We start from the raw sequence: 14,267 nt of genomic DNA, 5'->3' as shown, positions 1-14,267 counted from the left end.
GCCGTTGCAAGAGCCATTCAACTGAGCTGCAGAAAACAACACTTGTCTTACTTCGTAGTGTTTCTCTAATCTGTAGAACACCCCTTGTTTGTTTGACCAACGTGCACATGCAGCATAGTAGTGTGAGCTGAGCCGTGCACAGTAAGACAATGGGGCCGGTGTTACATCTCCAGCTCCAAAACTGTCCTCTCAGTGGAATTTCATTCAAATGTATTTGAAGACTTTCATAGACGTAGAGGTGAAAAAGTGTTCCAGGGATAATATCTTCTCAGTTGGCATGAGGGGAACCTTTGTGAGATTGTGATGTGAGCTGTGTGTGGTTGGGGCTGGGGCTGGGTGGCCGCCCAGGCCTCGCTAAAAGAGGATACACAAGCCTCTTTAGTTATATCTCCATTAAGTTTGGTCTCCAGTGACCTAGGCTAGGCTACACACAGACTCCCAACTATGCAACTGAGATTTGTCTTTCTCTTGATACACTCAGTCTGTGTTGATGCAAGTTAATGAAGCGATAGAATTGAGACTTAGAATTTAATTGAGACAAGTCTTAGGAGTGACTTTCAGTAATCTACATGCATATTAATGGTTTGTGTGTGTGTGTGTGTGTGTGTTTTACATCAATGCCTGTCTGGGGTCACGACCAGATAGTTACATCACAGGTGGGAAATCCCCTGGCCAGCTCCAAGCCACACACCTGTCTGCACCATCGCTATGCAAGCTGGCCATAGATCTCCATTCATAACCGTCCATACAGCGCCACCTGGGGTTCGCAATGAACTTGTAGGCTATGTGAGACAATTTAACATTGGAATCAAATGCTACATTTGACTTGTTTTATACGGATACATAATTATGTACCAGAGGATGAGGAACTCTATAAACATTAAACATTGAATCAAGTCTAAGAACCTTACTTTTACGGTCAATGTAACTACTGTACTTTTATTATGAAAATCTGAGATATGCGACACCGGAAGGAAGTTCCGCAGAACAAAGCACGACTGGTGGAGAATCGCTGTTACGACAGGCAAGTAGTGTTTATTTTGACGCTTTATGTTGCCCTTCTAACTCATTTGATGTTTTATGACATGTTGTTGATATATTTGAGAATTGCAACAAATATTAGGATAATCTGACTGTCTTTCTAACTATGCAATCGATTTAAATACACCATTATTGCCGAGTCAACAGCTTCGGTCCATTGCTAGGTTTACGTTATGCGACAACTTGAAGTGTATGCGAAAGGACAGAATAACAAAACGTAGTTAGCTAGCTACTCACCAACATTTCTTACCTGCCATTAGGTTTGACAGAGGCATGATAATCGACATTGTAACCAAGTGGTGTTTGATACGACTTCTTATGCAGCTAGATAACGTTTAGCTACCAGTAGCTATATAGCTACGCTAGCTGGCTTGATAATGTTGTTGTGGGTATGGCTAGTTAGCTTAGCTAACTTGATATTTGCTAACATAGCTGCTACCAGAGCTTTGTTGTGAGTTTTTAGTAAGTATCAAGAACACAGCTGGCTAGATTCTTAGTATTTCGCTAGCTACTTGTCTTAACTCGGTGTCAGCAAACGATTTGCCTAGTTAGCCTACCGTGCTAACCCTGTGTTGCAGTCGAATGTCATTGGTCGAAGGCTATAGACAGGGCCTATTAGCTTCAGCGAGCAAACCGGTTCCAAAAGTAGACTTTTTTTGCATGATGTGTAGCTACATTAGTAAATGTTTTATTTGTCAGATGTATACAATTAAAACGAGAAGGGAAAGTTGCAGAGCGATGTTTTTCAAATGTATACACAAGGGATGCCTGATGTGTCAATGAGACCAAGACATTTAGGCCTAACAACAGTGATACCCACTTGTTGATCTAGAATAGATTGGTTTTCTTTCATATTTTCTGCTGCCTGTCAATGATTTATCTGTGCCACTGCATACTTTAGGCTCTAGCAAATGTGATTCAACTAATAAAGTATTTTGTTCACCAGTTATGCCAGTACTAGTAGCGAATCAACACTGTAGGGGTCATGGGATACTTGCCAAATGCTGAACTATTGTTTGTGACCTTGTTCAGTGGTTCTCAAACCTCTCCCTGGGGACCCCCCAGCCGTTCCAGGTATTTGATATTTTCTATAGCTAGCACACCTGATTCAACTAATCATCAAGCCATTGACTAGGTGAATCAGGTGAGCTACTTCAGACCCTTGACTAGGTGAATCAGTTGAGCTACTTCAGGCCCTTGACTTGGTGAATCAAATGAGCTACTTCAGGCCCTTGACTAGATGAATCAAATGAGCTACTTCAGGCCCTTGGCTAGATGAATCAAATGAGCTACTTCAGGCCCTTGACTAGGTGAATCAAATGAGCTACTTCAGGCCCTTGACTAGATGAATCAAATGAGCTACTTCAGGCCCTTGGCTAGATGAATCAAATGAGCTACTTCAGGCCCTTGACTAGGTGAATCAGATGAGTTACTTCAGGGCCTTGACTAGATTAATCAAATGAGCTACTTCAGGCCCTTGACTAGGTGAATCAGATGAGCTACTTCAGGCCCTTGACTAGATTAATCAAATGAGCTACTTCAGGCCCTTGACTAGGTGAATCAGATGAGCTACTTCAGGGCTACAACAAAATTGTGAAATGTCTGGGGGTCCCTGGGGAGAGGTTTGAAAACCGCTGACCTAGGCCTAGTTCCCTTGGTTACGTGTGTTGTCTCTCCCAGGTGGTAGTGAATGCGGTAGAGTCCCAGTCTAGGTATGGAGCAGTGTGCGTGTGTGGAGCGGGAGCTGGAGAAGGTGCTCCATAGGTTTGTCATGTACGGACACCAGTCAGAGGAACGTCTGGACGAACTACTACGCAGCGTCTGTGAGCTACGGGGACAGCTGGTTACATTCGGTAAGGCAGAGCCAGCTCCACGCTGTAGTTTAGAAGTAGTGTCCACTCCAGTCATCCGGTACCTTGCAGCTGCATGGTACTAAATGAAAGAATGATAGATACCTGCACACATGGTTAAAGGCCCCAGATTTGAGGAATTTGATGCACGACTATAACTAAAGCACGGAACAATATTCAATGCATTTCTTTAAACAATTTTGTTTTGCTCCGGTTGCGTGCCGTGACTCATGAGTGTTCAGGCACAGAAGTGATTCATACGTCTCTTTATGTAACTTTCAGCAGGGCGACTTTAACCTTTTACCATTAGGACTTGTTTTAACCATGATTGGTTTCTCCTGCAGGGCAGAGGCATGTATTTACAGAGTTGGGTCAACTTTTGAATATCGTTCTAATTCTAGACATTCAGTTACATAACATTGTTTGAATATTCCCATGTGATTGTGATAGGGTGCTCATCATAGACATATGTCATTATATTTGAAATGGCACTAACATGGCTGCCATAGAATGTTGTGTAATGTCAATGCATCACAATGCAGAAACCTGATTGTCCCGCCTCTCTAAATACCTCTCCTTCAGGGGTACGAGATGCAGATCTGACGGTGCTGTCTCAGACCATGGCCCAGTGTTGTAAGAACATTAAAGAAACGGTACAGCTGCTGGCCTCCAGACACAAGGACATCCACGGCAGTGTCTCCAAAGTGGGCAAAGCTATCGACAGGGTGAGAGTTTCCCAGTAAATGCTTTCACTATAGTATCTTTACAATTTAGAAAAGAGATGACGCAACTTCCTTGTGGTTCAAGACAGTATTATAAATTTAAGCACACAAGGGAGAAATGTATTTCTACTTATCCTTTGGTTGTTTCCTGGCTGTGTTTCTGTAGAACTTTGATGCAGAGGTGAGTGCAGTGGTGGCAGAGACCGTGTGGGACTCACCTGAGAGACAGAAGTACCTGAGTGAGACCATTGTGGAACACCTGTACAGACAAGGCATGCTGAGTGTGGCAGAGGACCTATGTCAGGTAAACAGCTGAGATGAAACAAAAGCCTGCTCACCCTGTTGGTCCCCAGAACCAGAATTGAAGATCTTGGGTGTGTTTCATATGTATTATAACTCCCTACCGTGTGTGTGTCTCCCAGGAGTCTGGAGTAGTGATTGACATGAGCATGAAGCAGCCGTTCTTGGAACTCAACAGGATCCTGGAGGCCTTGAGGATGCAGGACCTCAGACCAGCACTAGAGTATGTACTGTACCTCCTCTCTGTTATATACTGACCTCAGACCAGCACTAGAGTATGTACTGTACCTCCTTTTTACCTCCTCTCTGTTATATACTGACCTCAGACCAGCATTAGAGTATGTACTGTACCTCCTCTCTGTTATATACTGACCTCAGACCAGCACTAGAGTATGTCCTGTACCTCCTCTCTGTTATATACTGACCTCAGACCAGCACGAGTGTGTACTGTACCTCCTCTCTGTTATATACTGACCTCAGACCAGCATTAGAGTATGTCCTGTACCTCCTCTCTGTTATATACTGACCTCAGACCAGCACTAGAGTATGTACTGTACCTCCTCTCTGTTATATACTGACCTCAGACCAGCACTAGAGTATGTACTGTACCTCCTCTCTGTTATATACTGACCTCAGACCAGCACTAGAGTATGTCCTGTACCTCCTCTCTGTGTTGAGTTGAATGTGAATCAAACCCCTCTTTGATAATTTTGATCCATTCAGTAACTGATTAACTTTAGAATACAATTGAGATCTGAAAGACTTGTAGACACCCGGTCAGGGTTGGGTCAATGCCAGGGTTGAAGGTCAATTGAATTGAGCCTAATCCTGGGGTCTATTCACTAGGACCTAAACAGAAGGAAACGGAGAGGGAACTACCTGAATTTGTCCAATATAAATGGTTTTCAATTTGCAACTGTTTGCTGCGGTGTGCACTAATGATTACAATCCTCTCTCTCCCTGGCTCCAGGTGGGCAGTAACAAACCGGCAGCGCCTGCTGGACCTGAACAGTACCCTGGAGTTCAAGCTGCACCGCCTCTACTTCATCAGCCTGTTAAACGGAGGCATCACCAACCAGCTGGAGGCGCTACAGTACGCCAGGCACTTCCAGCCCTTCGCCTCACAGCACCAGAGAGGTAGGGGACACAGACAGCCTGGGCCGTTGTTCTGGTCAGTGTGGGACAGATAGAAATGTAGAGGGCAGATATGATGGTCTGAATGGAGGCACTAACAGTCGTTCACCTCACCGAACCAGAGAGGTAGGGACAGACTCCCTGGCTGGGGGTTCCTGGTGGTTTTGAGGAGAGGTAGGGACAGACTCCCTGGCTGGGGGTTCCTGGTGGTTTTGAGGAGGGGTAGGGACAGACTCCCTGGCTGGGGGTTCCTGGTGGTTTTGAGGAGGGGTAGGGTCAGACTCCCTGGCTGGGGGTTCCTGGTGGTTTTGAAGAGCTTTTTGACAGGGATCATGTTCATTAGGCACCAAACGGAAAAAAATAAACTGAAACAGGGAGGAACTGTCCAATAAGAAGACATCCTAATCATCCAATAAGAAACTAATTGTTGTTTTCTGTTGCTAAGCATGTTCCATTGCAATAGCTTTCTTACAGGACTTCATAGCTTCTTTCTCTTACCAGCTTACTGACTAATGATCTGTTCCAATTGTCCGTCAATGGACACCTTCCTTCCTCCCTACTTCATGACCCCTGTCTCCTCTCAGACATCCTTCATGACTCCAGTCTCCTCTCAGACATCCTTCATGACCCCAGTCTCCTCTCAGACATCCTTCATGACCCCAGTCTCCTCTCAGACATCCTTCATGACCCCCTTCTCCTCTCAGACATCCTTCATGACCCCCGTCTCCTCTCAGACATCCTTCATGACCCCCGTCTCCTCTCAGACATCCTTCATGACCCCCGTCTCCTCTCAGACATCCTTCATGACCCCGTCTCCTCTCAGACATCCTTCATGACCCCCGTCTCCTCTCAGACATCCTTCATGACCCCCGTCTCCTCTCAGACATCCTTCATGACCCCCGTCTCCTCTCAGACATCCTTCATGACCCCCGTCTCCTCTCAGACATCCTTCATGACCCCCGTCTCCTCTCAGACATCCTTCATGACCCCGTCTCCTCTCAGACATCCTTCATGACCCCCGTCTCCTCTCAGACATCCTTCATGACCCGTCTCCTCTCAGACATCCTTCATGACCCCGTCTCCTCTGACATCCTTCATGACCCCGTCTCCTCTGACATCCTTCATGACCCCTGTCTCCTCTCAGACATCCTTCATGACCCCGTCTCCTCTCAGACATCCTTCATGACCCCGTCTCCTCTCAGACATCCTTCATGACCCCGTCTCCTCTCAGACATCCTTCATGACCCCGTCTCCTCTCAGACATCCTTCATGACCCCGTCTCCTCTCAGACATCCTTCATGACCCCGTCTCCTCTCAGACATCCTTCATGACCCCGTCTCCTCTGACATCCTTCATGACCCCGTCTCCTCTCAGACATCCTTCATGACCCCGTCTCCTCTCAGACATCCTTCATGACCCCGTCTCCTCTCAGACATCCTTCATGAGCCCGTCTCCTCTCCGACATCCTTCATGAGCCCCGTCTCCTCTCCGACATCCTTCATGAGCCCCGTCTCCTCTCCGACATCCTTCATGAGCCCCGTCTCCTCTCCGACATCCTTCATGAGCCCCGTCTCCTCTCCGACATCCTTCATGAGCCCGTCTCCTCTCCGACATCCTTCATGAGCCCCGTCTCCTCTCCGACATCCTTCATGACCCCGTCTCCTCTCCGACATCCTTCATGACCCCGTCTCCTCTCCGACATCCTTCATGACCCCGTCTCCTCTCCGACATCCTTCATGACCCCGTCTCCTCTCCGACATCCTTCATGACCCCGTCTCCTCTCCGACATCCTTCATGACCCCCGTCTCCTCTCCGACATCCTTCATGACCCCCGTCTCCTCTCCGACATCCTTCATGACCCCCGTCTCCTCTCCGACATCCTTCATGACCCCCGTCTCCTCTCCGACATCCTTCATGACCCCCGTCTCCTCTCCGACATCCTTCATGACCCCTGTCTCTGATTGACCTTTAGCCATGTCTTCATGCATTTTGTGAAAGTGTGATATGTGGTGCAGTTATGTGTGTCTGATTGCAGTGTATTCCATACATGGGAAGCTCTCACCGAGAAAGCGGATTTACTAAAGGTGCTTTTCCTTAAGGGAACTATACAGTCACCTCTCATGGCAGACCTTTACGGCGAAAGCACACCAAACGATTGTTAGGTCAGCGCCTAGTCACAGAAAACCATACAGCCATTTTCCAGCCAAGGAGAGGGCTCACAAAGTCAGAAATAGCGATTAAATAAATTACTAACCTTTGATCTTCATCAGGTGGCACTCACAGGACTTCATGTTACACAATAAATGTGTGTTTTGTTCGATAAAGTTCATATGTATGTCCAATAGCTTCATTTGAAATTGGTGTGTTATGTTCAGAAATGCATTGTCTCAAATACACATCCGGTGAAAGTGCAGAGAGCCATATCAAATAACAGAAATACTCATCATAAACATTGATAAAAGATACAAGTGTTAAACACACAAATAAAGATAAACTTCTCCTTAATGCAACCGCTGTGTCAGATTTCAAAAAGGCTTTATGGCGAAAGCACACTTTGCGATTATGTTAGGTCAGCGCCTAGCCACAGAAAGCCATACAGACACCTCTCTAAAGAGAGGTTTCACAAAAGTCAGAAATATCATTAAAATTAATCACTTACCTTTTGATCTTCATCTGGTGGCACTCCCAGGTCTCCATGTTAGACAATACATGTTAGTTTTGTTCGACAATGTCCATCTTTATGACCAAAAATGTCATTTTTGTTTGCACGTTTAGTCCAGTAATCCGAATGCACAAGGCGCGGGCACCAAGTCCAGACGAAAAGTTTTTAAAAAGTACAATAAAAGTTCGTAGAAACATGTCAAACGATGTTTAAAATCAATCCTCCGGTTGTTTTTGTCATAAATAATCGATAATATTTCAACCGGACAAAAGCTTCTTCAATAGAAAAGGAGAAACAAAAAAGGCGCGCTCCCGATCACACGCTTGGTTCATGTCTGGAAATGGCCACTGTCCTTTCATTGAAAGTGCTGTATCTCCCTCATTTTTTAGAGTAAAGGCCTGAAACAATGCCTAAAGACTAGCCACATGTTGAGGAAGCCACAGAGCTTGTGAACTGGGTCCTGAACTGGGTCCTCCTTTCAATAGAAAAACAGCCATTCAAAATAATAGTACTTCCTGGTTGGATTATCCTCTGGTTTTCGCCTGCCATATCAGTTCTGTTATACTTAGACATTATTTTAACAGTTTTGGAAACTTTATAGTGTTTTCTATCCAAATCTACTAATTATATGCATATCCTAGCTTATGGGCCGGAGTAGCAGGCAGTTTAATTTGGGCACGCTTTTCATCCGGATGTGAAAATACTGCCCCCTACCCCAGAGAGGTTAACAGTGTTTCCTCTCCCTGAGACATCCATATTAACAGTGTCTCCTCTTCCCCCCCAGACATCCATATTAACAGGGTCTCCTCTCCCCCCCAGACATCCATATTAACAGTGTCTCCCCCCCAGACATCCATATTAACAGTGTCTCCTCTCCCCCAGACATCCAGATCCTCATGGGTAGTCTGGTGTACCTGCGGCACGGCATAGAGAACTCTCCCTACCGCTCTCTGTTAGAGACCAACCAATGGGCTGAGATCTGTAACAGCTTCACCAGGGACGCCTGCGCGCTGCTGGGGCTATCGGTAGAGTCACCTCTCAGTGTCAGGTTAGACACACACACACACAGACACAGACACAGACAGACACAGTCTAGGTCCAAGAGGCTTCTAAACAGCTTTTACCCCAAAGTCATAAGACTCCTTAACAGCTAATCAAAGGGCTACCCAGAACCCTCTTTTACGGTGGTGCTACTCTGTTTATAATCTATGCATAGTCACTTTAACTCTACCTACATGTACATATTACCTCAACTAACCGGTGTCCCCGCACATTGACTCTGTACCGTAACACCCTGTATATAGCCTCCACATTGACTCTGTACCGTAACACCCTGTATATAGCCTCCGCACTGACTCTGTACCGTAACACCCTGTATATAGCCTCCACATTGACTCTGTACCGTAACACCCTGTATATAGCCTCCACATTGACTCTGTACCGTAACACCTTGTATATAGCCTCCGCACTGACTCTGTACTGTAACACCCTGTATATAGCTTCCACATTGACTCTGTACCGTAACACCCTGTATATAGCCTCCACATTGACTCTGTACCGTAACACCCTGTATATAGCCTCCACATTGACTCTGTACCGTAACACCCTGTATATAGCCTCCACATTGACTCTGTACCGTAACACCCTGTATATAGCCTCCACATTGACTCTGTACCGTAACACCCTGTATATAGCCTCCACATTGACTCTGTACCGTAACACCCTGTATAAAGCCTCCACATTGACTCTGTACCGTAACACCCTGTATATAGCCTCCACATTGACTCTGTACCGTAACACCCTGTATATAGCCTCCACATTGACTCTGTACCGTAACACCCTGTATATAGCCCCCACATTGATTCTGTACCGTACCGTTGTATTCAGCATTTCACTGTAAGGTCTACACCTGTTGTATTCAGCATTTCACTGTAAGGTCTACACCTGTTGTATTCAGCATTTCACTGTAAGGTCTACACCTGTTGTATTCAGCATTTCACTGTAAGGTCTAAACCTGTTGTATTCAGCATTTCACTGTAAGGTCTAAACCTGTTGTATTCAGCATTTCACTGTAAGGTCTACACCTGTTGTATTCAGCATTTCACTGTAAGGGCTACACCTGTTGTATTCAGCATTTCACTGTAAGGTCTACACCTGTTGTATTTAGCATTTCACTGTAAGGTCTACACCTGTTGTATTCAGCATTTCACTGTAAGGTCTACACCTGTTGTATTCAGCATTTCACTGTAAGGTCTACACCTGTTGTATTCAGCATTTCACTGTAAGGTCTACACCTGTTGTATTCAGCATTTCACTGTAACGTCTACACCTGTTGTATTCAGCATTTCACTGTAACGTCTACACCTGTTGTATTCAGCATTTCACTGTAAGGTCTAAACCTGTTGTATTCAGCATTTCACTGTAAGGTCTAAACCTGTTGTATTCAGCATTTCACTGTAAGGTCTACACCTGTTGTATTCAGCATTTCACTGTAAGGTCTACACCTGTTGTATTCAGCATTTCACTGTAAGGTCTACACCTGTTGTATTCAGCATTTCACTGTAAGGTCTACACCTGTTGTATTCAGCATTTCACTGTAAGGTCTACACCTGTTGTATTCGACGCATGTGACAAATCCACGTTGATTTGCACGGCCAGGAGTATGACGCTGATAGTAAGATTATTTTACAATGCTCGTCTTTGTTTCTGACTGCAGTATGTATCTGTGATGTCCACGTCTGTCTCTCTGTGTTGAATGTCAGTTTTGCGTCAGGCTGCATGGCTCTGCCCGTCCTGATGAACATCAAACAGGTGATTGAACAGAGACAGTGTAGTGGAGTCTGGACACACAAGGATGAGCTGCCTGTAAGTCTCCCTCTCTAAACTCTCTGCTTCTCTCAGTGTTTTAAAAGCAAGAAATGTAATTCATAATGATTTGTAATATCTATAATACTATAACCATTTTAAAATGGATTATTAATGAAGGTTGTCATAGAAGGGTAATGGAGTGGTCCTGTCTCCCCCCCCCCCTCCAGATTGAGATAGACCTGGGGAAGAAGTGCTGGTACCACTCTGTGTTCGCCTGCCCCATCCTCCGACAGCAGACGTCAGAGAGCAACCCTCCCATGAAGCTCATCTGTGGACACGTCATCTCCAGAGACGCCCTCAACAAACTCACCAACGCTGGAAAGTAGGTTTGATCCAGGCTGACCGACAGACAGGAGGGCATTCAACCATTGGCAGTGCCAGACCTGTGTAACTCTGTGGTTAAAGTCACCTGCCTGTGTGTGTCTCTCTCTCCTCAGACTGAAATGTCCCTACTGTCCCATGGAGCAGAACCCGTCAGATGCCAAGCAGATCTTCTTTTGATCCTGAAACCGCCAGGCCCTTGGAGCTACAGTAGCTACCTGCTACCCCAGGACCCCTGGAAATCCCCATCCTACTTACTCACAGGCACCAATTTGCCCCAGTGCCCCCACCCAAACTCAGACAGATCCCTTCCAGTGATGGCCCAAGGCTGTAATACTCCTGCCTCGTCTTGCCTCATCAACAGCTCCTAGTGTACAGAGGGCTGATGTGGATGGACCATCAAACGACTTCTACCCATAGAGAGACATAGAGGAGTCGGTCGGCATGAGGACGAAGGAAACATCTCAAAAGGATTGTTCATTCATTGACACTCGTTCATTTGCAACTGCCTGCTGAACTTATTCTACTCTTTTTCTTTAAGGATGTGATGAGGCGTTATGTTTTCTTTTGTGGGATTTTGACAGGGTATCGAGTTTATGTTGACAGGGTATCGAGTTTATGTTGACAGGGTATCGAGTTTATGTTGACAGGGTATCGAGTTTATGTTGACAGGGTATCGAGTTGAGTTGATGTTGATAGGGTGTTGATGTTGATAGGGTGTTGATGTTGATAGGGTGTCGAGATGATGATGATAGGGTGTCGAGATGGTGATGATAGGGTGTCGAGATGATGATGATAGGGTGTCGAGATGGTGATGATAGGGTGTCGAGATGATGATGATAGGCCGTTGAGTTGATTATGATAGGTTGTTGATGATAGGCCGTTGAGTTGATGATGATGATAGGCCGTTGAGTTGATGATGATGATGATAGGCCGTTTAGTTGATTATGATAGGTTGTTGATGATAGGCCGTTGAGTTGATGATGATGATAGGCCGTTGAGTTGATGATGATGATAGGCCGTTGAGTTGATGATGATGATAGGCCGTTGAGTTGATGATGATGATAGGCCGTTGAGTTGATGATGATGATAGGCCGTTGAGTTGATGATGATGATAGGCCGTTGAGTTGATGATGATAGGCCGTTGAGTTGATTATGATAGGTTGTTGATGATAGGCCGTTGAGTTGATGATGATGATAGGCCGTTGAGTTGATGATGATGATGATGATGATAGGCCGTTGAGTTGATGATGATGATAGGCCGTTGAGTTGATGATGATGATAGGCCGTTGAGTTGATGATGATATGTTGTTGATGATGATGATAGGTCGTTGAGTTGATGATGATGATAGGCCGTTGAGTTGATGATGATGATAGGCCGTTGAGTTGATGATGATATGTTGTTGATGATGATGATAGGTCGTTGAGTTGATGATGATAGGCCGTTGAGTTGATGATGATATCGTTGAGTTGATGATGATGATAGGCCGTTGAGTTGATGATGATATGTTGTTGATGATGATGATAGGTCGTTGAGTTGATGATGATAGGTTGTTGATGATGATGATAGGTCGTTGAGTTGATGATGATAGGTTGTTGATGATGATGATAGGTCGTTGAGTTGATGATAGGTCGTTGAGTTGATGATAGGTCGTTGAGTTGATGATAGGTCGTTGAGTTGATGATGATGATAGGTCGTTGAGTTGATGATGATGATAGGTCGTTGAGTTGATGATGATGATAGGTCGTTGAGTTGATGATGATGATAGGTCGTTGAGTTGATGTGATGAGTTGATGATGATGATAGGTCGTTGAGTTGATGATGATGATAGGTCGTTGAGTTGATGATGATGATAGGTCGTTGAGTTGATGATGATGATAGGTCGTTGAGTTGATGATGATGATAGGTCGTTGAGTTGATGATGATGATAGGTCGTTGAGTTGATGATGATGATAGGTCGTTGAGTTGATGATGATGATAGGTCGTTGAGTTGATGATAGGTCGTTGAGTTGATGATGATGATAGGCCGTGGAATTGATATTGGTGATAGGCTATCGAGCTGATATTGGTGATAGGCTATCGAGCTGATATTGGTGATAGGCTATCGAGCTGATATTGGTGATAGGCTATCGAGCTGATGTTGGTGATAGGCTATCGAGCTGATGTTGGTGATAGGCTATCGAGCTGATATTGGTGATAGGCTATCGAGCTGATGTTGGTGATAGGCTATCGAGCTGATATTGGTGATAGGCTATCGAGCTGATATTGGTGATAGGCTATCGAGCTGATGTTGGTGATAGGCTATCGAGCTGATATTGGTGATAGGCTATCGAGCTGATATTGGTGATAGGCTATCGAGCTGATGTTGGTGATAGGCTATCGAGTTGATGTTGGTGATAGGCTATCGAGCTGATGTTGGTGATAGGCTATCGAGTTGAGTTGATGTTGGTGATAGGCTATCGAGCTGATGTTGGTGATAGGCTATCGAGCTGATGTTGGTGATAGGCTATCGAGCTGATGTTGGTGATAGGCTATCGAGTTGATGTTGGTGATAGGCTATCGAGCTGATGTTGGTGATAGGCTATCGAGCTGATGTTGGTGATAGGCTATCGAGCTGATGTTGGTGATAGGCTATCGAGCTGATATTGGTGATAGGCTATCGAGTTGAGTTGATGTTGGTGATAGGCTATCGAGCTGATGTTGGTGATAGGCTATCGAGCTGATGTTGGTGATAAGCTATCGAGCTGATGTTGGTGATAGGCTATCGAGTTGATGTTGGTGATAGGCTATCGAGTTGATATTGGTGATAGGCTATCGAGTTGAGTTGATGTTGGTGATAGGCTATCGAGCTGATATTTGTGATAGGCTATCGAGTTGAGTTGATGTTGGTGATAGGCTATCGAGTTGAGTTGATGTTGGTGATAGGCTATCAATTTGAGTTGATATTGGTGATAGGCTATCAATTTGAGTTGATATTGGTGATAGGCTATCAAGTTGAGTTGATGTTGGTGATAGGTTATCAAGTTGATGTTGGTGATAGGCTATCAAGTTGGTGATAGGCTATCAAGTTGATGTTGGTGATAGGTTATCAAGTTGATGTTGGTGATAGGCTATCAAGTTGGTGATAGGCTATCAAGTTGATGTTGGTGATAGGCTATCAAGTTGATGTTGGTGATAGGCTATCAAGTTGATGTTGGTGATAGGCTATCAAGTTGATGTTGGTGATAGGCTATCAAGTTGATGTTGGTGATATGCTATCAAGTTGATGTTGGTGATAGGCTATCAAGTTGATGTTGGTGATAGGCTATCAAGTTGATGTTGGTGATAGGCTATCAAGTTGATGTTGGTGATAGGCTATCAAGTTGATG

General features: G+C 45.1%; 1 protein-coding gene across 2 annotated transcripts; it reads left to right on the top strand.

Annotated features, from left to right (window-relative positions):
• Positions 1 to 957: 957 nt before the first annotated feature.
• LOC115120005 (E3 ubiquitin-protein transferase RMND5B-like) lies at positions 958 to 12,351 on the top strand. Of its 2 annotated transcripts, none has more exons than XM_029648906.2 (10): positions 958 to 1,024; positions 2,722 to 2,894; positions 3,474 to 3,616; positions 3,780 to 3,917; positions 4,036 to 4,136; positions 4,884 to 5,050; positions 8,592 to 8,757; positions 10,472 to 10,574; positions 10,745 to 10,899; positions 11,015 to 12,351. In XM_029648906.2, the coding sequence occupies exons 2-10, from the start codon at positions 2,756 to 2,758 to the stop codon at positions 11,076 to 11,078; spliced, it is 1,176 nt and encodes a 391-aa protein (XP_029504766.1). In that variant the 5' UTR covers positions 958 to 1,024; positions 2,722 to 2,755; the 3' UTR covers positions 11,079 to 12,351. The 2 variants fall into 2 exon arrangements, with proteins under 2 accessions (XP_029504766.1, XP_029504767.1); XM_029648907.2 differs by lacking the exon at positions 958 to 1,024 and adding an exon at positions 1,040 to 2,115.
• Positions 12,352 to 14,267: the final 1,916 nt, after the last annotated feature.

Source organism: Oncorhynchus nerka, linkage group LG5 (assembly GCF_034236695.1).
Source record: "Oncorhynchus nerka isolate Pitt River linkage group LG5, Oner_Uvic_2.0, whole genome shotgun sequence".
In the NCBI taxonomy this organism is placed as follows: Eukaryota; Metazoa; Chordata; class Actinopteri; order Salmoniformes; family Salmonidae; genus Oncorhynchus; species Oncorhynchus nerka.
This window is presented reverse-complemented; position numbering and strand designations above follow the sequence as displayed.

What these genes read in the sequence shown, in the direction of transcription:
- LOC115120005 (XM_029648906.2), top strand. Translation starts at nt 2,756, where the DNA reads ATGGAGCAGTGTGCGTGTGTGGAGCGGGAGCTGGAGAAGGTGCTCCAT. An exon ending in TGGGCAAAGCTATCGACAGG is followed by an intron (nt 3,617 to 3,779) that starts GTGAGAGTTTCC and finishes GTGTTTCTGTAG; the next exon opens with AACTTTGATGCAGAGGTGAG. An exon ending in CACACAAGGATGAGCTGCCT is followed by an intron (nt 10,575 to 10,744) that starts GTAAGTCTCCCT and finishes CCCCCCCTCCAG; the next exon opens with ATTGAGATAGACCTGGGGAA.